Here is a 24062-nt window from a genome sequence, read left to right on the forward strand (position 1 = left end):
GACATGAGCATAACTGAAACTAACATACTTCTTTCACAGCATGAAAAAACAAATCACGACAGCATGAAAAAAAAATTTCACGACCCAGCAGCTAATCACGGCAGATGCTGAAATCACGACAGTTGTAAATCATGACAGTTGTTGCTGAAATCATATTGATAGATGCTGTAACTCACGACAGCATGAAAAAAAAATTCACGACCCAGCAGGTAATCACGGCAGATGCTAAAATCACGACAGGTGCTGTAAATCACGACAGCTAAAGAAGGAAGCTCATTTCTTCAAGGGACGCGATAAAAAATCACGGCAGCAGCACATCTCGATCACAAATAGCAGCACATACAATCTGTTATAAGCTGCCAAACTAAAAAATCACGGCAGGTGGAACTCAAGGGCTCAAGGGTTACGGCTGCCAGACCTGAAGACACACACCCACGATGCTCCCTTAGATCTGATGACAGATCTGGGTCATGACCTTGGTCAAATCCCAGATCTGTTATCAGATCTTACAAAAAAAAAACTGACCTGATTTGAATATATATTTTTTTCTCGTAGGTGTAGATCAATCGTAGATTGATCACGATCGATCACGCTCCCACGATCGACTGCTTTGATACAATGTTGAAGGATGGATGAGATGCTATAACGACCCCAACTCCTTCCTTTTCAAAAATGCAAGATTTTTTTTTTTTTATATACAGAAACCTTCCCAAGGATCTGGGGTCCTCACAGTTCCACTTTCCATTGGATATCCCATCACCACAAAGTACTGACAATCATCATCAATGAGTAATAACACCAACCATTTATTTATGAATCGAAGTAAATTGTTATTACCATTCTTTATACAACCAAAGAGTACAAGAACTGAAGAGAACAATGGAGTCAAAAACAAAAATAAAATCCCTCTGCCACTGCCGAACTATCCACTCCAAAATGTGAACCTCGTCCATCCATAGTGAACAGCTCATCTCTCACTGCTCTCCATTTCCTGTAAAACCAACGAAGTAGAAGGGTCAGAACAAAATTCTGAGCACTACTATTTCAAGGAAATTAGGTGAGACAAAGATCACGAGTAAGATTTCATATGTTGGTTTGAGTGAGTGCAGATACAACCAACATGCAACATCCGATCCTGCATAAGTGTAACAGATTATTCATACTCACGGCTAAAGGACAGTAAGACAGTAACACATAGCAATAATAAAACATTTCAACATGCTTTTAAGAAATGAATTGCATACATTTACCATATCATGAACTAGAGATCATTTCAATTGATGCATGACTTAGTGCAAAGAAGAAAATGCATGGCTTCCTTATTATCTTATATTTAAGTTTGAGTTTTCTTTCCATATGCATGACCTTATTTAATGCATACAACTTTAGGTTTCTCTTTGAAATTTCCATCGCCCGCGGATACACCAAACGGGTAAAAACCCCGAGGTCAAGTAGGTTCCCAGGGTAAATTAGCACACAATTTGGTATTTTATTACTGGGTTCCAACCTAGCCCTCGACCGAGTCACCCTCGGAACATTAGACCTCCACATCTAATGTCGGGGACACAAGGGACACCCCACGCCCACAAGTGCCACTTCCTTTGGTACCAAACAAATTCACAGCTGTGACCAACACCACCACTCCCGGGTAAAGTGGCGGGTTCTCCCTAAAACCGTGGCCAGGAGAAAGAACCTCTATATCGGGTTCTGGGAGCCAAAATTCACGCACACGGAGTTTTTGTATCCTCACAGCCTCCCCAGGACTGGAAACTCTAAGATCTCCATTCTCCAGATGGAAGACCTCAGATCAAAAGTTACACTGTTCTTTATTATGTTTTTATTTAATTCAGTTCTAAATTCTGCAACACCCTATGCAAAAGTGAAGTGTAAAGCTCGCATACACCCCTGCGAGAACTCATATGGGACTCCCGCCCACGAATACCATGTGAACAGTGTAGTAGTATGCCACCATCTTACGTTGTGTAAGTGATGCAGCCAATGTGGAAACAAAACCAACTTTCTTAATAAAGTGCACAAATTACCACACCATATGCATGTACTATCCATGTACAAGTGTCTCTATGACACCCCCTACCTCTTATGCATTCATCCATCGTTCATAAATTCATGACAACAATCCATGCATGATATCACATTTTAAAACCCACATTGATCCATATATGCACGTGAGGCTTTAAACAATACATACTTCCATGTAACATGCCACATATTTCCACAAGCATTCCTAATTAATACAAACAGCAGTATACTAACCAAGCTCACATTTAAATATCATGAAATGAAATGCTATCATTCATCCATCCATCAGAATGGTGTAAAATCCCAGCACCTACTATGAGAAGTAGTTAGGCTTGCCACACTCGGCCTTTCGTCCTACTGTCTAAGTGGTCCACCCTACTTAGACTGCTGGCTGGACTAGCTAGATTAGATCATCCAGCACATCCCCTGAGCCTGTTACTGCACACATACTATCATAAAAAGAAAGAAAAGAACAAACAGTCCATTCCCCTACGGCTGGTAGTCTATATAACAAAGAAAACACCATTAGCAGCCGACTATGGAGAGACAGTAGTAGCATAAAAAAAATGCTAATAATGGCAGCCATCGGTACGCATCGAATGTATCCGACGGGTCAGGCTGCTGTCATGCCTGTTACAACATCTGTGCAACCCTTGTACCCAACCTTTTCTATTATAGGATAATAGATTTGACACAGCAACTATAATCTTCCATTGTTTTCTCTAAATTTCAAGAGTACAACATGTAAATTCAGACACAACAGATTCTCACGCATGTAGAATTAACAAGATTTAACTTCATCGTATTAATAACAAGAAACATGATCTAAATACACCCTCAACTTCATCGATTTTTCCTGCTTTTAAACTACCATTCCCACGTTATATTCTGAGCAAATAATTTCAGGTAAGCCAAAGAAATTATCATATTATGCATACTGGAATTTACTACAAATCAGAGCACACTAAATATGGCAACCCACCTCCAGCTCAACACACTCATACACCCCCAGCCTGTGCTCATCGATTTCCAGGCTAAAGAACCCCCAAATCTGGGGTATTCCCAGCAAGAACAGGGCTGCCGTAACCGGCTGTCTTTGCCCTCCATCGATCCCATGTCGGCCAAATTAAAACCCTTAGGATTTAGGGTTGGACCAACATCATTCCCCAACCCAGACCGCTACCCATAAACCCCCTTTCCCTTTTCGTTTCTTGAAAGAAAACACTAGCAATAATCCAAAATCCTATTCCCAGACCCTCTCTCTCCTCAAACCCTCATACAAGATCGAACCCAGGCTCGATCCCTCACCCATATCCATGAATAGCCGTACCTTTTTACGGTGATTTCTGGCGGCTGGTGGCTTCCTTCGTGAAGAGGTGCAGGCCGATGGTGTTTCCCCCCCTACAGCCGTGAAGGAAAATCCTCGCAAGAGCCTTGACGGGTGCGGAAGGTCGAAGCTCCTGCCGTGAAGGCGCCTTCCTCCACTGTGTGCGCACCGGTCGTGAGAGGGAGGGAGGGAGGTCGAGTGGGAGAAACAAAACCTGAATGTGGGGACTCCCCCTCCTTTTTAATGCCGAGCTCCCCCCCTTTCCACCTCCTTCCGAGAAAAGAGGGGTTGGTTACGTTCTGCGTAACCCCCCTTTCACCCTCTCGCCTTCTTGAAATGCAAGAATCGTGCTTGAGGCACGATTCTTGATTTTTATTTCATAAGGCTCGCACTTGGGTCCGGGTCCAAACCCTGCGACCCGCAACACCCGATCCAACATATACTTGGATCCGGGTCTTTCTGTGCTAACGGATCCTCAGTTGGATCCTTGCGGGTCCAACTGTGGATCCGACCCTAATACCTGAGTATTTTCCTAATTAAATTCATTATAAAAATCCGAATTTAACACCCATTTATTGATTCCTTTATGGGTCCGGATATCGGGTCCTAGACCCAAATCGACTAAATATACCCTAATTCTTCCGGATATTACATCCTACCCCCCTTAAAAGAATTTCGTCCACGAAATTAGAACATACCGAATAAGTGTGGATAATGTTGGCGCATGTCCGCCTCAGGTTCCCACGTGCATTCATCCAACCCATGATGCTGCCAGAACACCTTTACAAAAGGGATTGTTCTACTTCGTAACACTTTTTCCTGGCGTTCCACAATTGCTATCGGCTTTTCATCCGTAGTTAAGTCAGGTTGTACCTCGATTGCCTCATAACGAATCACGTGCGAGGGGTCTGGTACATACTTCCTCAACATAGAGACATGGAACACATCGTGAATCTGCGAAAACTGAGGAGGAAGTGCTATACGGTAAGCAGTTTCTCCGACCCGACCAAGAACTTCGAAAGGTCCTACGTATCTAGGACTCAATTTTCCTTTCTTACCAAACCGAAAAATACTTTTCGTAGGTGAGATCCGAACAAAAACGTGGTCGCCAACCTCAAAATTGAGCTCGCGAAGCCGCCGATCGGCGTAGCTCTTTTGCCTACTCTGAGCCGCGACCAACTTTTGCCGTACTAAGCGCACCTGATCTGTATAATGCTGAATGATTTCGGAAGACTCCCCCGCTCTAATCCCAACTTCATCCCAACACACTGGAGACCTACATGGTCGACCATATAAAGCTTCATACGGCGCCATCCCAATACTAGCATGGTAGCTATTGTTGTATGAAAACTCCGCAAGTTTCACGTGCTTATCCCAATCTCCTGCCCAGTCCAGGGCACACGCTCTCAACATATCCTCGAGAGTTTGGATTGTACGTTCTGATTGCCCGTCCGTCTGTGGATGGAAAGCTGTACTGAACTTCAAGGTAGTACCAAGAGCCTTCTGCAGTTGTCGCCAAAATCGAGATGTGAACCTTGGATCTCGATCTGACACTATCGAACGAGGCACACCATCGAGCCTAACAATCTCCTCTACGTAGAGATCGGCCAAGCTCTCCAAACTCTGGCTGATCCTAATCGGAAGAAAATGCGCACTCTTAGTCAAACGATCCACAATTACCCAAATGGCGTCATGCTGACGTCGAGTCTTAGGAAATCCTACGATAAAGTCCATTGAAATATCATCCCACTTCCATTCTGGAATCTCTAGTGGCTGCAGAAGTCCACCAGGTCTTTGGTGCTCGATCTTCACCTGCTGACAAGTGAGGCATCGGGACACAAATTCCGCTACATCCCCCTTCATTCCATTCCACCAGTACGTCCTCTGAAGATCCTTGAACATCTTGGTGGAGCCAGGGTGAACAGAGAACCTAGACCTATGAGCTTCACTTAATAACTCTTCTCGCAAAGCCTTCGGGACCCACCATCTATTCCCAAACATGATGACTCCATCCTCTGTTCTGCGAAATTGTGCTTCTGGTTTCTTAGCACTCTCACATAATTTCTCAAAGACTGAGTCTTCAGACTGAAGTTCTTCGATCCGTTCCAATATTTCTGGTTGTACCTGCATCCCTGAGCAAAGGATGCGTCCAGAGTTATTCACAAAAGGTTGCCATCTGACAAACTCCTCGACCAGATCCCAACTACGTTCTATCAAGATTGCCGCTGTGACTGATGCCTTTCTGCTGAGCGCGTCCGCCACCACATTCGCTTTACCCGGATGGTAAGCGATGGAAAAGTCATAATCCTTCAAGAACTCCAACCACCTCCGCTGCCTCAAATTCAAATCCCTTTGAGTGAAAATATATTTGAGGCGCTTGTGATCGGACATAACCTCAAACTGTTCCCCATAGAGGTAGTGGCGCCAAATCTTCAACGCGAAGACCACTGCCGCCAACTCCAAGTCATGCGTGGGATAATTCTTCTCATGCACTTTCAACTGTCGGGAAGCATATGCTATAACCCTTCCGTGTTGCATAAGAACACATCCTAACCCAGTCCCTGACGCATCGCTGTATACCACCCAACCACCTGTACCGGAAGGCAATGACAACACTGGGGCCGTGGTCAACCGTTTCTTTAATTCTCGAAAACTATCCTCGCATCGAGGGGACCATTCAAACTTTACCCCTTTCTGCAACAACCTAGTCATTGGTGCTGCAATACGAGAAAAGTCTTGGATAAATCGACGGTAATACCCCGCCAGTCCCAAGAAACTTCTTATATCAGTCACAGTCTTTGGTTGTTCCCAAGACAACACAGCTTCTACTTTGGCTGGATCAACCTCAACACCCTTTTCTGATATTACGTGACCGAGGAACATTACTTTATCGATCCAAAACTCGCACTTTGAGAATTTAGCGTAAAGCTTATGTTCCCTCAGCGTCTGCAGTACAATACTCAGATGCTCTTTATGATCTTCCACGCTCTCCGAGTAGATTAAGATGTCGTCAATGAACACGATGACAAAAGAATCCAGCCATAATCTAAAAACACGATTCATTAGATTCATAAACGCCGCAGGAGCATTAGTGAGTCCAAAAGACATCACCAAGAACTCATAATGCCCATATCTGGACCGAAAAGCTGTTTTTGGAATATCCTCAGTCTTAATCCTCAGTTGATGATATCCCGACCGAAGGTCAATTTTTTAGAATACTTTTGCCTTTCTCAATTGATCAAACAAATCATCAATTCTCGGCAGGGGATACTTATTCTTTATGGTCACTTGATTTAACATGCGGTAGTCAATACAAAGCCGCATCGAGCCATCCTTCTTCTTAACGAAAAGGACCGGTGCTCCCCAAGGAGACACACTTGGTCTAATAAATCCCTTGTCCAGAAGCTCCTGCAATTGTTTCTTTAATTCTCCCAATTCCGCGGGTGCCATACGATACGGAGCGCGAGAGACTGGTGCCGTGCCAGGCACTAGCTCAATTGAGAACTCAACTTCCCGCTGCGGGGGAAGCCCCGGTAAGTCCTCAGGAAAAACGTCTGAAAACTCGCAGACAACATCTAGTTGATCTAAAGGTATCGCCTGATTATCTTGAGCGGATACACTGGCCAAGAACACCATGAAACCTTGCTTGTAATACTTGGATACCTTCAAGGCGGAGACAACCTTTACTCCACTGGTCGGTCTCTGCGGAAGGAAAAACATAGACAATTCGGGGCGCTCCAAGATCACTTTCTTGCCCCGACACTGGAGAGTCGCGTTATGTTTTGATAACCAATCCATACCCAGGATAACGTCATAAAAGGTCATATCCAAAATAACCAAATCAGCGGACAATTCATGGCCCTCGATCACAACGCATATCGCGGGAAAATACTTCCCGCAAGAAGAAGACACACCCATTGGTGACATCACATCTAAAACTTTTTCGAGGCTAGAAAGAACTAAATTGAGTGATTTTGCAAATGCAGAAGAAATAAAACTGTGGGTTGCACCCGAATCAAACATCACACGTGCAAGATGATCAACAACTAGGAATATACCTTCGATCAGGTCAGGCTGATCGTCCTGAGGGGCTGCTGTAGCAGCGTAGACTCGCCCATTGGTTTTGCGCGGACCTTGTTGTTGTTGCTGTTGGGGCCTCTGTTGTTGTTGGCCTGCGGCTGCTGGCTTGTTTGGGCAGAAGGGAGCAATGTGCCCCAGTTGCTGGCACTGAAAACAAACCCCTTTGAACAATGGACAGAAGCCTGGTTGATGGCTCTTGCCGCACTTACGACACACGGGCGAGGCCCTCCCCTGCTGCCTCTGGTGCTGGGGTCGTCCCTGCTGTCGCCCACCATGGGTCCGCTGTTTCTTGCCACCATGCACCTTATCCCCAGTCGGTGGATTCTTCCTTGTTCCACCAGAAGGACCTTCTCCGTTGCCGCCTCCTTTCTTAAACGTAGCTCGTGACTTCTCCGAATCTTTGGTTAGGACAGTGGCTGACTCGATAGCATCGGCCAACGTAGGAGGCCGGCTAGTCAGAACGCGGGTCCTCAACCCATCTTTCAGTCCATGCACATATTTGGCCGCCCTTGCCTTCTCGCTCTTAAAGAGGTTCGGACAATACTTCTCGAGATTCCGGAACCGGGTAGTGTACTCCACCAGATTCATGGTTCCCTGAGTCAGATCAAGAAACTCTCGTTGCATCTGTTCCTCAGCATAAGGAGGAAAGTATGCATCCAAAAACTCATCCTTAAACAATTCCCAGGGAATCCCGTCCTGGCCGGCGAACTTTACCCTTCGTAGGGTATCCCACCATTTCTTGGCATCTCCCTGCAGACGGTACGTGCCAAATGGAGTCTTTCTGTCCTCGGGAACAGGTAGGACGTCGAACGCTCGTTCCATTTCTTCGACCCAGCTCTCGGCGGCTTTTGGGTCCGACTTTCCTGAAAAAGTTGGCGGGTCCAACTTCAGGAACCTTTCGAACGAGACACCACCCACATGAGTACCAATGTCGACTGGATGGTCACGCGCCGCCGCCTGAGCCGCCTGTGCTGCCTGAGCAGCCTGCACTGCCTGAGCAGCTTGCGCCGCCTGCATGGCCTGTGCAGCCTGCAAAGCCTGAGCAGTCTGATTTGCCTGAGCCGTCATAGTCTCGGTCAGGGTGTGAATGACTTCCATCATAAAGTCTCTCTGCTCCTGCCAGTTTGCGGGAGCAGCAGTAGATGACGAAGCACCTCTGCGGGTATAATGTGACATCTACAACACCCACATTATTAACATGATCAGCCTCATAGTGGTCCTACCCTCTCGGGTTTAATCACGAACAAGAACGTTCGTAAAAACATATTAAACTTTTAATTCCATACTAATCAAACACATCGAACTATGAATGCAATCAATCATGTATAGTTCATATACTTTTAAATAACAACATTAAATAACTTTACCAGTGAGGATGACTGCTCTGGAGGACGGGTCACAACCAGGGGATGTTCCGGGCAGGGCTTTCTTACCAAAATAAAGATCTCTACTACTTAGAGATGATAAAATTTTCAGTCCTTTGTGGTGGCTCTGATACCAAACCTGTAACGACCCCAACTCCTTCCTTTTCAAAAATGCAAGAAATTTTTTTTTTATATACAGAAACCTTCCCAAGGATCTGGGGTCCTCACAGTTCCACTTTCCATTGGATATCCCATCACCACAAAGTACTGACAATCATCATCAATGAGTAGTAACACCAACCATTTATTTATGAACCGAAGTAAATTGTTATTACCATTCTTTATACAACCAAAGAGTACAAGAACTGAAGAGAACAATGGAGTCAAAAACAAAAATAAAATCCCTCTGCCACTGCCGAACTATCCACTCCAAAATGTGAACCTCGTCCATCCATAGTGAACAGCTCATCTCTCACTGCTCTCCATTTCCTGTAAAACCAACGAAGTAGAAGGGTCAGAACAAAATTCTGAGCACTACTATTTCAAGGAAATTAGGTGAGACAAAGATCACGAGTAAGATTTCATATGTTGGTTTGAGTGAGTGCAGATACAACCAACATGCAACATCCGATCCTGCATAAGTGTAACAGATTATTCATACTCACGGCTAAAGGACAGTAAGACAGTAACACATAGCAATAATAAAACATTTCAACATGCTTTTAAGAAATGAATTGCATACATTTACCATATCATGAACTAGAGATCATTTCAATTGATGCATGACTTAGTGCAAAGAAGAAAATGCATGGCTTCCTTATTATCTTATATTTAAGTTTGAGTTTTCTTTCCATATGCATGACCTTATTTAATGCATACAACTTTAGGTTTCTCTTTGAAATTTCCATCGCCCGCGGATACACCAAACAGGTAAAAACCCCGAGGTCAAGTAGGTTCCCAGGGTAAATTAGCACACAATTTGGTATTTTATTACTGGGTTCCAACCTAGCCCTCGACCGAGTCACCCTCGGAACATTAGACCTCCACATCTAATGTCGGGGACACAAGGGACACCCCACGCCCACAAGTGCCACTTCCTTTGGTACCAAACAAATTCACAGCTGTGACCAACACCACCACTCCCGGGTAAAGTGGCGGGTTCTCCCTAAAACCGTGGCCAGGAGAAAGACCCTCTATATCGGGTTCTGGGAGCCAAAATTCACGCACACGGAGTTTTTGTATCCTCACAGCCTCCCCAGGACTGGAAACTCTAAGATCTCCATTATCCAGATGGAAGACCTCAGATCAAAAGTTACATTGTTCTTTATTATGTTTTTATTTAATTCAGTTCTAAATTCTGCAACACCCTATGCAAAAGTGAAGTGTAAAGCTCGCATACACCCCTGCAAGAACTCATATGGGACTCCCGCCCACGAATACCATGTGAACAGTGTAGTAGTATGCCACCATCTTACGTTGTGTAAGTGATGCAGCCAATGTGGAAACAAAACCAACTTTCTTAATAAAGTGCACAAATTACCACACCATATGCATGTACTATCCATGTACAAGTGTCTCTATGACACCCCCTACCTCTTATGCATTCATCCATCGTTCATAAATTCATGACAACAATCCATGCATGATATCACATTTTAAAACCCACATTGATCCATATATGCACATGAGGCTTTAAACAATACATACTTCCATGTAACATGCCACATATTTCCACAAGCATTCCTAATTAATACAAACAGCAGTATACTAACCAAGCTCACATTTAAATATCATGAAATGAAATGCTATCATTCATCCATCCATCAGAATGGTGTAAAATCCCAGCACCTACTATGAGAAGTAGTTAGGCTTGCCACACTCGGCCTTTCGTCCTACTGTCTAAGTGGTCCACCCTACTTAGACTGCTGGCTGGACTAGCTAGATTAGATCATCCAGCACGTCCCCTGAGCCTGTTACTGCACACATACTATCATAAAAAGAAAGAAAAGAACAAACAGTCCATTCCCCTACGGCTGGTAGTCTATATAACAAAGAAAACACCATTAGCAGCCGACTATGGAGAGACAGTAGTAGCATAAAAAAAATGCTAATAATGGCAGCCATCGGTACCCATCGAATGTATCCGACGGGTCAGGCTGCTGTCATGCCTGTTACAACATCTGTGCAACCCTTGTACCCAACCTTTTCTATTATAGGATAATAGATTTGACACAGCAACTATAATCTTCCATTGTTTTCTCTAAATTTCAAGAGTACAACATGTAAATTCAGACACAACAGATTCTCACGCATGTAGAATTAACAAGATTGAACTTCATCGTATTAATAACAAGAAACATGATCTAAATACACCCTCAACTTCATCGATTTTTCCTGCTTTTAAACTACCATTCCCACGTTATATTCTGAGCAAATAATTTCAGGTAAGCCAAAGAAATTATCATATTATGCATACTGGAATTTACTACAAGAAGCCGCCAATCGCGTACATCCGCGGACGACAACAAGCTTGCAACTCTCAAAGGTAGGGGAAGATTGCACAGAAGACTTGAACAATTGAATTAAGTTCAATTAACTAAAAAGAGACCATTAAATATATATATATATATATATAAATATAAATATATATATATAAATATATATATATATATAAATATACATATATATATATATATTTATACGAGTACGCATTTAACTCAAGGACGCGGTTTCGCGACCCTTGTCCTTTACTTTGCCGTTGCGCGTTGTGCCGGGGGTTTGCGTTGCACTTCGGCTTATCGCCTTTACTTTGCTGTCGCGCTTTGCACCTAGGCTCTTGCCTTTGCATATGTGTTGGTATTGCCTTGCTATTGCAGATGACGTGCAAGTTCTTGCTCTTTGCGTATGCCTTAAAGGCATCCTCGTGGAAGATGCAAGGGGCATTTACCCCTCTCCCTCTTGCGACAAGAGTTCAGTCGGGAGCGAGCAACACATCCTCGTCTAAGGAGAGGGATACCTCGCAAGGATCCTGGCTCTTCGTGCGTGCAGTCCTGCAGAGTCGGCTTGAGGTTTCAGGGAGCTGCGCAAAAGCATCAAAGACTGCTCCAAATCGAAGCATTTGGAAGGATGTGACTGGCTGGTTCTGCTCGCCTTTTTGGCATATCTCGGGTGATCCCGATTTGGGGGTTCGAGCGAACTTCTTAGCGGGTGTCCTGTTGAGAAACCCGTATCCCGTCTATCGAGGCCGGTGTCGAGTCATGCGAGGCATGTAGATACCCCGATAGCGGATGTGATTTGAGAAAATCGCATGCATAATGTTGGTACAAGGTTGTAAAAGTATCTTCAACAAGATACTTTAGTTGATAACGCAATAACCTTGAGAACAAATGTGTGAACATACACACCCAAGAACACTTGTGCACAACAAGCACAACACACCGAATCACAAATGTGCAAATGCACTCATAAGATTCATAAACAACTAAAGAGGTTGGGCTATAATCCCCAATCCCTTTTGAAAATACAAGAGGAGCTGCCCATATATATAGGGCTTTGAGAAGGCCTTGGGAGGGGCTCCACATAGTCGTTGGAGCCCCTCCAACGGTCACAAATGTGACCGTTGGAGGGGTCCAACGACTAGTGGGTTGGGCCCCTCCCAATGCAAGTACAATGCATTAAATGTAAAAAGAAAAAGGAATAAAGAAAAAAGAAAAAAAAATAAATACAAAAACATATTCTCGAAAAAGAATATGTGTAAAATTCCTAAACTACCCTTACTAGGAATATATATATTTTATATATATAATTGGTAAATACATATACATATATTATATATATGTATATGTATTACCTTATATATATAAAATATATATGCGAAATTACAAGTTTGATTACATAATTTAACACCCCCCTCAAACTTAGGGCAAGATGACCGAAAGTTTGCCAAGAAGGAAGTTGAACCGCGGAGCGCACAAGGCTTTAGTAAAGAAATCTGCCAACTGATATTCGGACGTGACATAAGGGAGATCAATAACTCCTCGGAGATATGCTTCACGAACATAGTGACAGTCCATTTCGATGTGTTTAGTCCGCTCATGAAAGGTGTGATTCTTTGCAATGTAGATTGCACTCTTGTTGTCGCAGCATAGCTTGGTGGGTCCTTCAATTTTGATCCCCATGTCTTCTAGCAGTTGGTGAATCCATACAATCTCCATGGTAGTAGTTGTCATGGCACGATATTCAGCTTCAGTTGAGGAGAGCGACACTTTTTGTTGCTTCTTGCATCTCCACGAAATTAGTGAGTCTCCTAAGAACACACAGAAACCAGTGGTGGAGTGACGGTTATTTGGGTCACCTCCCCAATCTGAATCAATATAAGCAATCAATTTTAAGTCAGAAGAAGAGGACAAAAAAACTCCCTTATTTAGAATACCATTTATGTATCTTACAACTCGTAAGATGGCACTCATGTGAACGGATGTAGGCGCATGCTGAAACTGACTTGCAGTGTGGACTGCATGGGATATATCTGGTCTGGTAATACTCAGATACATCAGAGATCCTACAAGCTGTCTGTAGGGTGTAGGATCCAAAAGGGGAACCCCATCATCAATTTTCATCTTTGCTCCTACAACCGCAGGAGTTTCATAAAACTTCTCATCTGTAATATCTGACCTGTCAATGATCTCAGAAGCAAGCTTAGTTTGAGATAAGAAATATCCTCTAAGAGAGTATGCTACTTCAATTCCCAAAAAATAAGTTAGAAAACCCAAGTCAGACATTTCAAATTTATCTTTTAAGATAGATTTTATATGCTTAACCCCGTTAGAATCACTCCCAGTGATGAGCATGTCATCAACATACAGAAGTAAAATTACAATCCCTGCATTGGATTTTCTAACAAATAGAGCAGTGTCAGTAAAACAAGAGGAAAAACCATTCTCAATCATAACAGAGTTAAATCTATCATACCAAGCCTTGGGAGCTTGTTTTAGGCCATAGAGTGCTTTCTGAAGACGAAGAACCTTTCCCTTAGGAGCATCCATGTAAACTTCTTCACTTAAGTCGCCATTTAAGAAGGCATTTTTCACATCCATTTGATAGATGTTCCATTTGTTGATAGAGGCAACGATTATAAGACATCGAACAGTGACCATACAAGCTACAGGAGCAAAAGTTTCTTCATAGTCAATACCATATTCTTGACTATATCCTTTTGCAACCAAGCGAGCTTTATACCTTTCAAGGGATCCATCACTTTTAGTTTTTACTTTGAAGACCCATCTGCACCCTATTGTTTTCTTGCCTTTAGGAAGATTTTGAAATTCCCAGGTTTTGGCTTTTCTTAGAGCCTCAAGTTCATTGTCCATGGCATTAATCCATTCAGGACACTTTCGTGCTTCTTCAAAATTTCTAGGCTCTATATAAGAGTGGATGGCACTAAGGCAGGCTCTATATCTTGGTGAAAAAGAGTCATAGGAAATGAACCTAGAAGGAGGCCTTCTACTTCTCTCAGTTCTACGAGGGATCACTTCATTCTGAGAGGCACTGGAACTGGCATCATTATATTTGTCAAGAGCACTCCTAAAGTTGTTTTGATCTCTATGAGAGTAGGTGATAGGGTTTCTAGGTAATTCAATAGATTGATGTGACGAAGGAGGCAAGGAGATGTTTTCCTCGGTTTCAAATTCATTTGGGTTACTTTGATCTGACTCATTATCACTAGTATCATCGTCCTTATTCAGTAAATCAAATAAAAAAGAATAATCCATATTTTCATTATGGGGGTCACAACGTTCAAATCCACTAATATTTTCCAAAAAACTCACGTTTCTGGAAACATACAATTTGTCACTTTTGATATCATAACAACGAAACCCTTTTTGGGTTTCAGAATAGCCAAGAAAGGCACAAGGAATGGCTTTAGGAGAAAGTTTGTCATTCTTATCAGTGAGAACAAAACATTTACACCCAAAGACCCTTAACCTGCTATAATCAGGTTCCTTATCATACAGTTTTTCAAAGGGAGAAATTTTGTTTAAATTTTTTTATGAGAGTCGGTTTATGAGATAGACAGAAGTAAGGGCTGCCTCAGCCCAAAGATTTTTTGGAATGTTTTGAGAAATGAGCAAAGTCCTAGTTGTTTCAATGATGTGCCTGTGCTTTCGTTCGGCTAACCCATTTTGCTGAGGGGTTTTTGGACAAGATTTTTGGTGAAGAATACCAAAATTTTCAAGATAACTCTTAAATTCATTTGAGAGGTATTCTCCTCCAGAGTCAGACCTAAAGATTTTTAAACATCCATTGAATTGATTTGAAATCATCATGTGAAAACTTTTAAAGGTTGAAAAAACTTCATGTTTATGTTTAAGGAAATAGATCCAACAAAACCTAGTATAGTCATCCACAAAGATCACATAATATGAAAATCCTCCTTTTGACATTACCGGAGCCGGTCCCCATACATCGGAATGGACAATTTCAAATGGTTTTGTCGTAAACATGGATCTTTGAGGAAAAGGCAAACATTTCATTTTCCCAAGAATGCATTCATTACACAAAAAGTCACATTTACAAAAATGTTTAACAAAGGGCAAATAGGAGATTTTAACTATATTGGGATGACCCAATCTCTTATGCCATACATGAATATCTTTGTTTTGGACGACATTGCAAAATTGACTCTTGGGAACTTGAAGAAAATCTACGTAGTAGAGGTCTCCTCTTCTAGAGCCTTCCCCAATCAATCTCCTGGACTGACGATCCTGTATCCAACATTTATTAGAAGAAAATTTTATATCGCAACCATGGTCCGAGAGTTGGGAAACGGAAAGAAGATTTAGGTTAAGGTTTGGGATAAAACAAATTTTTGGAACAAAGAAGTCTTGTTTTTCAAAATTACCTATTCCTTTAATCTCAAGAGATGTTCCGTCCGCGGTTGATACAAAGGATGGAAAGGAATTTTTAGAAAAATTTGAAAGAGAGCAATAGCTAGGGGTCATGTGAAAGGATGCCCCGAAATCTAAAAGCCAAGATGACTTACCGGGGGAAGAGGATGACATAGCGGCTCCGGAAGTACCTCCCTTGAGAAGAGGTTGTAGTGCTTCTAGGATTTGTTGAAGAGAAAATGACTCACTTAATGAAGAAGGTCGTTCTTCAACTTGAGATGCCATAGCCGTTGCAATCAATTTCTTCCATTTAGGACACAAAGGTTTGATATGTCCGGGTTCTTTACAATGATAGCAAGTCACTTTGCTATAGTCTCTTTTGCCATACCGATCATTTCCTCCTTGACCTTGATTCTTGAAATGAGGAGGTCTATAGGTCCTCATGTTATTTCCCGGTCTTGACACGGCATTAGCCATTTCACCATCTTCTTGAGTAGAGGAAGTAACAAGAATGCTAGGATTATTTTTGCCAATCCCCATACGGGTTTCTTCACCACTTAGCTTGGTGATAACATCTTCAAGTGAGGGCGATGTGAAGGCGGAGAGAAGAGAGGACCGAACTTGTTCAAATTCGGGTCTAAGGCCATTTAAAAAATTGAAGAACCGGTCTTCTTCAAGTTGTTTGTGCCTTAATTCGATTGCCTCACCACTCCATTTAGGTTCAAGGATTGCGAGCTCGTCCCAAATAGAGGATAATTCGACAAAGTACTCTCGAATGGTCATGTCATTTTGTTGGAGAGTCAAAGCCCTCTTTTGGAGAAAGTACTTGTGGGATAGATCTCTTGAGGTGTACATTTTCTCAAGATAAACCCAAGCTTCGGAAGCCCTTTTAAATTTGATGATATTGGCGTTTATCTTGGTCTCAACGGATGAAAAAATCCAAGATAAGATCTTGAAGTTCTTCATTTCCCAATCATCATGTTTCTTAGAATACTCTTCAAGGGCCTTTTGTCTTTCATCCCCTTTAAGGATCTTAATATCCCCTCCTTCAATAATGGTAATTTGGGTTCTGGTTCCGGTATGGATCCATGAACGTAACCCCAAAGCCCCTTTCCTTTAATATGGGCTTCCATATTACCGGCCCAAACATGATAGTTTGAGCCATTAAGCTTAAACCCAAGAGAGAAATGGGAGTCTTTTTCGCCCATTATAGAGGAAAGAATGCAAGGGATAGTACGTACCTTAATTACTTTTCGCGTCTTTCTTGACAAGAGAGTCTCCTAAAATATTGCTCGAAGAAGGTGATCCTCTTTGATTTTAAAAAACTTGAAGGCACGCTTTTTGAGGAATGCAAGAGAAGGCGAATCACAATTCTTCTTCTTCAACGAGTCTCTGATACCATGTAAAAGTATCTTCAACAAGATACTTTAGTTGATAACGCAATAACCTTGAGAACAAATGTGTGAACATACACACCCAAGAACACTTGTGCACAACAAGCACAACACACCGAATCACAAATGTGCAAATGCACTCATAAGATTCATAAACAACTAAAGAGGTTGGGCTATAATCCCAAATCCCTTTTGAAAATACAAGAGCTGCCCATATATATAGGGCTTTGAGAAGGCCTTGGGAGGGGCTCCACATAGTCGTTGGAGCCCCTCCAACGGTCACAAATGTGACCGTTGGAGGGGTCCAACGACTAGTGGGTTGGGCCCCTCCCAATGCAAGTACAATGCATTAAATGTAAAAAGAAAAAGGAATAAAGAAAAAAGAAAAAGAAAAAGAAAATAAATACAAAAACATATTCTCGAAAAAGAATATATGTAAAATTCCTAAACTACCCTTACTAGGAATATATATATTTTATATATATAATTGGTAAATACATATACATATATTATATATATGTATATGTATTACCTTATATATATAAAATATATATGCGAAATTACAAGTTTGATTACATAATTTAACAAAGGTACTACTGTTTCAAAAGATAAAGTAAAGTTGATAAACTTTACATCTTTTTGAAACACTCCTGTTGAAGCTTCTATTGAGGAGCTATACCCCTTTCATCCTAGAGTACTTGTAGTCGTGCACGACACGTCTAGTACTGCGATAATCGGATGAGACGGTCGTGCGACCTCGAACAACGCTAAATGCAAAATGTTGTAATCACATAAATGGCCTCACAATCGCCTCCACAGGCAAGATGCTCGAGTGGTTTAAATACCACAACATAGAATGGGTCGTTAGTTAAGCAACCCCTAACGTACCTATTCGGTTCTGGTTGTCTGTCAAGGGAGAGGACAGAGCGGTACAAACTCCAATGGACAGATTGTTAACAACCACCTTACGGGCAACGATCCGGCCTCCCCGGTCATTAGAGTTAGGGGAAAGGGGCTACATTAGTTAGCTCAACACTTCTGCAGAAGTTGGATGCGTCCGTGGCACAACCTCCTTTGGGGAATCCTCTCTCGGCTAAAGTCGTCCCTTTGGAGCGAACTCAACTAGCTATTCGGGTTATTGAAAATACATAGAATAACAGACGCCCGAACTAGTTTCAGTTGGTTCTACGTTTTTCCTGCGCGTACCCGCAGGTTCGTAATTATCGAAACATAAGGTCTGTTCACACTGGTCGTTGAGTCGTGAGATTCGCTTGCACTACTGCTTCGCTTGCACTACTGATTCGCTTGCACTACTGCTTCGCTTGCACTACTAATTCGCTTGCTTGCTCGATAGTTCAGTATGCTACTCGTTGAGCTATGCACGTCTGTCAAGGCGTTACTCTAGTTGGTTAAACTGCTTACGCAGTTCTTTGCAGAGTAATAAGGAGCTTCTCATACTGGTTAAATACTTATAATAATAGCATTATGCCAGTTGCTACATATTAGCATGTGACTTGCTTTATCCCTTGGTCGAACTGTTTGGTGCTTATTGTAGCGTAACACTTGTTGGCTTGCATCTCTTATGATTGATGTGATTGCATACAGCTTGTAATCTACGAACTGGTGGCAACTAGGATTGATGTGGCCGCTTGTCTTATAAGCTGCTTACATATTGTGATATAACTGTTGTCGTATGATTGCTTATGAATGACTTGTGATGTAATGGTTTATGCCTTACGATTAATTTAATTACTTGTTCATGGACTGAGTCATTTTATGGTAATTATATGTTTTACGAGCATTGTTATGAGTGCTTGTCTTATTCAGTTGTTTTGTTTGGCTGACGGGTAGAGTTAGTTACCCTTCGCCCATAGAATCAACTGAATTGTCATATTTGCACGTTCTCATGTGTCGTTTACACATGCTTTGAGGGCCTATTTGAGGATTGCAATATTCCTTGTGGCAATAACACGATGCGTAGGATTTTATGCTTCTATGTGAAGTGATACGATGCACATTGCTGATATGCATGCTTGTGCCCATATTGTGGCTACCGACCCCGAGGCGGTCAATGGTTTAGAACAGTCGATTATTGATGCATGCATCACTGAGTGGGGTGTCTGTCGAGCACCTGATCTCCAAAGGATTATCTGCGAGGGCGTGTATGATCAAGACCAGGTACCCGGCTAGAGTGGTAGATTCTCTGTGAGGATGTACACTGTCCACGAACGGGTAGCCGCAAAGACGGTGAACTCCTGTGAGGAAGTGTATGGTCCAAGACCAGATATACCATCTAGGGCGGAATTCTTTATGAGGTTATACATGTCCCAGACCAGGTGATCCGGGCGTTGCTCTTGTTGTTTGTATTAGTGGCTATCGACCCTGAGAGCGGTCATTTGTGTGGATGCGTATCGCAATGATTTTCATTGGATATGGCATTTGTTAGGGACTGATCGCCCAAAGGTTTCGCTGTGAGGTTATACATTTCCCAGATCAGGTGACCCGGCTAGAGTGGGAGATCTCTGTGAGGATGTACACTGTCCACGAACGGGTAGCCGCAAAGACGGTGAACTCCTGTGAGGAAGTGTAGGGTCCAAGATCAGGTATACCCTCTAGGACGGTAATTCCTTGTCCGGTCGTATATCTCTCGGACCAAATGATCCGATGTGGATCTTGTGTTTTTGCTTACCATAAAAAGTTATGGTGAGCTGTGACGATCTTCTGAGATTCTTTGTGATAGCCAACTATGAATTCATAGTTTCGACTTTCTGTTTTAGCATGGTTACATGCTTGACTCAGGTGTGAGAATCAGATCGTTAGCGATTTGAGTTAGTGATCATGTTTTGGACCTTCTACGGAAGGGTGAGCTTTTCTGAGAAGGTATGACGCCTTAGTGCGTCATAACCGGTGACGGTTCGCCACGTAAGACTTTGAGAAATGAGGATAGATTAAGGTCGTTCAGGACAAAGCGTTGGTTAGAAGTAGCGAGTGACAAACTATGTCCTGGTGGTGATTAGATGCAGAGACCTCGTTCTAGGAACGAGGACAAGCTTGTTGCGTAGTAGTTCACAACTTACGATCAAATGGATCGTATGCTGCGTTGGTCAGTTGAACTGCTTACTTGCTTTGAACTGCTTACTTGCGTTGAACTGCTTACTGTTTGCACTACTTACGCATTTGCACTACTTACTCGCTTGCACTACTTACTCGCTCGCACGCCTTATTCGCTTGTACTGCTTACGTGTTTGCACTATTCACCTGCTTGCATTGCTTACCTGTTTAACTACATATCTGCTTTAAACTGCGTAGCCTACTGAATTAAATGTACTTAATTCAGTTTCCTGTTAGTCTCTCTTGTGCACCTACTAGTTTTTCGCGAAACTAACCCATTCTATGGGTACAGGTAATGTTTAGGTACTTTACGGGCGATGGCGCGATTGCAAGATGGCTTCAAGACTTCTTCTTTCTGCTCTTAGCTCGCATCCTGGATGCTTGGGTTTGTATCGGATTTCCCTTAGGATATCCGAATTTTTGTGCGTTTTGGTTCTTTTAGCTAACGTGCCCAGAGTTGTCAGCTTGCCTTATGATTTATCAAAGAAAAATCTTTCGCTGATTTCATAAACCAACTCTGAAGGAAAGAGATATTTCTAGTCTCTTGCCTGTTTTTCTGAAAAGTTTCGCAAGTTTGAAATTTGGGGCGTTACATCCTTGATGCCCTCCATTCCATCGTCCAAAACCTACAGAAGTGTCCATGGCCAAAACTGAATGAGGACGAGTTGATTCATTTCCTTTTGCCCTTTGCTTCATAATCATCTCATGCTGGAGAAGTTTCGCTTGGAGGTCGTCAAAAGTGGGCAAGTGAGGAAGGCATGATAAAGCTGTAGTAAACATGTCAAAGTTAGGACCCAATTCATTGAGAAGTTGTTGAACTTTATCTTTATCTGCAATAGCACTTCCAACAACAACCAATTGATCAGTAATACTCTTCAAGCGGCCTATGTATTCCATGACTGTCATGGAGCCTTTCTTCAAACTTTGAAATTCATTTTTCAAGAACATGACTCGGGATTCTAATATCTAAGAGTAAGTCTGTGACAGCTTACTCCACAGATCCGCCGCAGTGCAATCATCTGAAAGAGTAACCAACACTTCTTGAGAGAGTGTTGACGTAATATAAGCAACCAAAGACTGGTCCCGCTTCCTCCAAACTGTATACTCTGGATTCTTAATGGAAATGGTAATTGTGTCACCTTGCTCATCCTTGGTTTCCTGCAAAATAAGCCGTGGTGGTATAGGAACTAAACCATCCAAATGTTCATCGAGATCCTGACTCCGTATAAAAGGAAGGATTTGCCTTTTCCAGGTCAAAGAATTAGAATGAGTAAGTTTTTCTGTAACAAGCTGACTCAAGAAATTGACAGAGGGACCGGATGGTGAAGACGAAGAGTAATCCATATCAGTAGAATAATGAATAAGCAAACAAGATGAATGAAAAGAAATAAACAGATTTGAGATCACTTAATCAATCAGTAAAACTGTAATAAGGCATATACCTGTACGACCAAAAGTGTTGCACAAAGAACACTAAAAGAGCAATGAAGGAAAGGAAAGGAAACTTGTGGAATCAAAACTGGTTTGAAATAAAAAGGGAAACAACAGTCGGTGATGTTTTAAAAAAATTTGGAACCAACATAGACGATAGAGTAACAGAAAAGAGAGAACTTGGGATGAACACAGTCGATGAGCTGTTGTTCACGATCTGCATTCTCGATGAACACAGTCGATGAGCACGCTGTTCATGTTGAAAGGAAAAGAAAAGTACCAACTTTCAGAAGGGGAGATTTCAGAGGATGAGATTTTAAAGGCTGCTGTTCTCGATTTACCGTTTCAGAATTTCTTCACACACAGGATGTTCACGCAGTGCTGTTGTTCACGATCTGTTGCTCACGCTGTTCTCGATGAACACGCTGAAAGGAAGAACACGCAGTTCACGATCTGTGAAAGGAGGAACACGCTGTTCACGCAGTTCACGATCTGCTGTTCCAGAGCTTCTTCACGCACATGATGGCCTGTGCTCTAATACCATATCAGATTTTATATCTGGTACAACATCTACAGGAAACAGGGCGAGAGAGAGAGAGAGAGAGAGAGAGAGAGAGAGAGAACAATGGCTGGGGCGACTTACGATAGCTCGACCTCCAAGCCCTAACCATTTTATATATGAAGCAGCTATACAACTATCCTTGTAATATCAGAGATATTACAAGGATGCCATTAATGAGAGAAATACAACATGTGTTTCATTAACATACCATGCGTATGGATCTGGATCCATACGCAAGCTATATTTTAACAGTATCTGCTTCCTTTAACTGTACATAAGCATGTTCTTTACTATTAGCCGTATGTGTCTAATACCTTTAGGTGAACACAACATGTATGTGTTAAATCCCTGTTATGTGATTTGGCGTCTGTTAGTTTTAATTTGAGGTTGTTGCATTTAGCAAAACATAAAATGTTCAGGTTAATCCATGATAACTGATTAATATCTGTTTCATTTATTAAAACATAGCATGTTTACTTAAATTCTTGTTAGCCACCTAGGTATGTTTCATTTAGCAAAACCTATTATGTTAAGTTAATTTTTGTTAGCCAGATGGGTTTATTGTTAGTCTATTGTGCATCAGTATCATTTATGTTCATGTTAACACCTGTTAGTCGATCTTTTGTGTATGTTTCATTTAATAGTACACAACATGTTTATGTAACCTCTTGTTAGCCTAATCTGGGTCTAATTCATTTAGTAAAACATACCATGTTTAAGTGAATTTCTGTTAGCCGAATGGGTCTGTTCATTCTGAAAATTATAAACAGGCTTATGTTAGCAGATTGAGTCTGGTTCATTATGTAAAACATGGCATTTTTATATTAAATTCCGATTAGCAGAATGGTGTATATTTCGACCAGCCCTATGAACTGAAATCATTGATCGATTCTGATGGAAAATGATCGAATCTACACATAAACTGGTTTATACTCTAATTTGCCTCAAACACACTCAGCAACATATACTGCTATTGTTATCATTGAATAGACTGCAATGTATTATTTGAATTGCTTGTATGCAGCCTGTTATCTGTGTTTGAGGAATGAGGTTGTTACATTGAGTTCAAATTATGAATCTGATTCACATAACTTATAGTTATGTTATGTATGTTCAAATTATAAATCTGATCCAAACAGTCTATAGTTCGGTCATACTGTGTATTTGAGAATGTTCAAATTATGCATCGGATCCACACAGCTTATGGTTTTGTTATGTTTACCTACATATTTGAGAAGGTTCAAATTATAAAACCGGATTCAAACAGTTCTGTGATTATGCTACATGGCTTTCAAGAAAAAACTAAAATTTGGTTTGCGTATTTTCAAGGTTGAAACAGCAGATCAGACTTGGTAATATGTTTAAACAGTAAATTGCATACTTCCAGGTTTCTCTAGTGCTGTAACTGATTTACATGAAGTACCACGTGCTTAAACTGCTTGTTGGTCAGAAAATGTATGATTTGAATTGCTTGTATGCAGCATGTTAACTGCGTTTCAAGAACGAGGTTGTTATACTGGTTCCAAACATATGATGGTGCACTTATTGACATATGGACATGTGCCTTTCCGTGAGGCAGATACTTGGAAAAAACCTTGCCTAATGGGCTATATTGGATTGATTACCCGATACGGGTACTTGGGCTATTAGCTTGTGTGCTATGGCAATAAAATGATGAAAACTTAATTGTAAATGTTGTGTGCTATGGCAATAAAATGATGAAAACTTAATTGTAAATGTTATGTGCCCGACTGGTTTAAAGGTACCGGGGCTTGTGTGCTTGACTGGTTTAAAGGCACCAGAGCACTTTGAGTGGGTTTATGCAATCAATATGACAAATGATTGGGATTGTTCTATACACCTTAG

The 24062-nt window shown here is 41.8% G+C and overlaps 2 protein-coding genes across 2 annotated transcripts in view; both read right to left on the reverse strand.

Annotated features, from left to right (window-relative positions):
* LOC149845215 (uncharacterized) overlaps positions 1–24062 on the reverse strand; it is a 186085-nt gene that overhangs the window by 15843 nt on the left and 146180 nt on the right. The gene's annotated exons all lie outside the window — the stretch shown is intronic.
* On the reverse strand, positions 3980–8515 carry LOC149845216 (uncharacterized). Its single transcript, XM_089997127.1, has 2 exons — positions 6682–8515; positions 3980–5499 (listed from the first exon to the last, which is right to left on the reverse strand). Exons 1-2 carry the CDS (start codon positions 8513–8515, stop codon positions 4055–4057), a joined length of 3279 nt encoding a protein of 1092 aa, XP_089853253.1. The 3' UTR covers positions 3980–4054.

The sequence above is a fragment of the Nuphar pumila genome, chromosome 2, assembly GCF_984573655.1.
Source record: "Nuphar pumila chromosome 2, dmNupPumi1.hap1.1, whole genome shotgun sequence".
Classification (NCBI taxonomy): domain Eukaryota; kingdom Viridiplantae; phylum Streptophyta; class Magnoliopsida; order Nymphaeales; family Nymphaeaceae; genus Nuphar; species Nuphar pumila.

Coding starts and splice junctions, on each gene's coding strand:
- LOC149845216 (XM_089997127.1), bottom strand. CDS start 8,515: ATGACGGCTCAGGCAAATCAGACTGCTCAGGCTTTGCAGGCTGCACAG. Junction 5,500..6,681: donor GGATGGCTCGATGCGGCTTT/GTATTGACTACC, acceptor TCCTTTGCTCAG/GGATGCAGGTACAACCAGAA.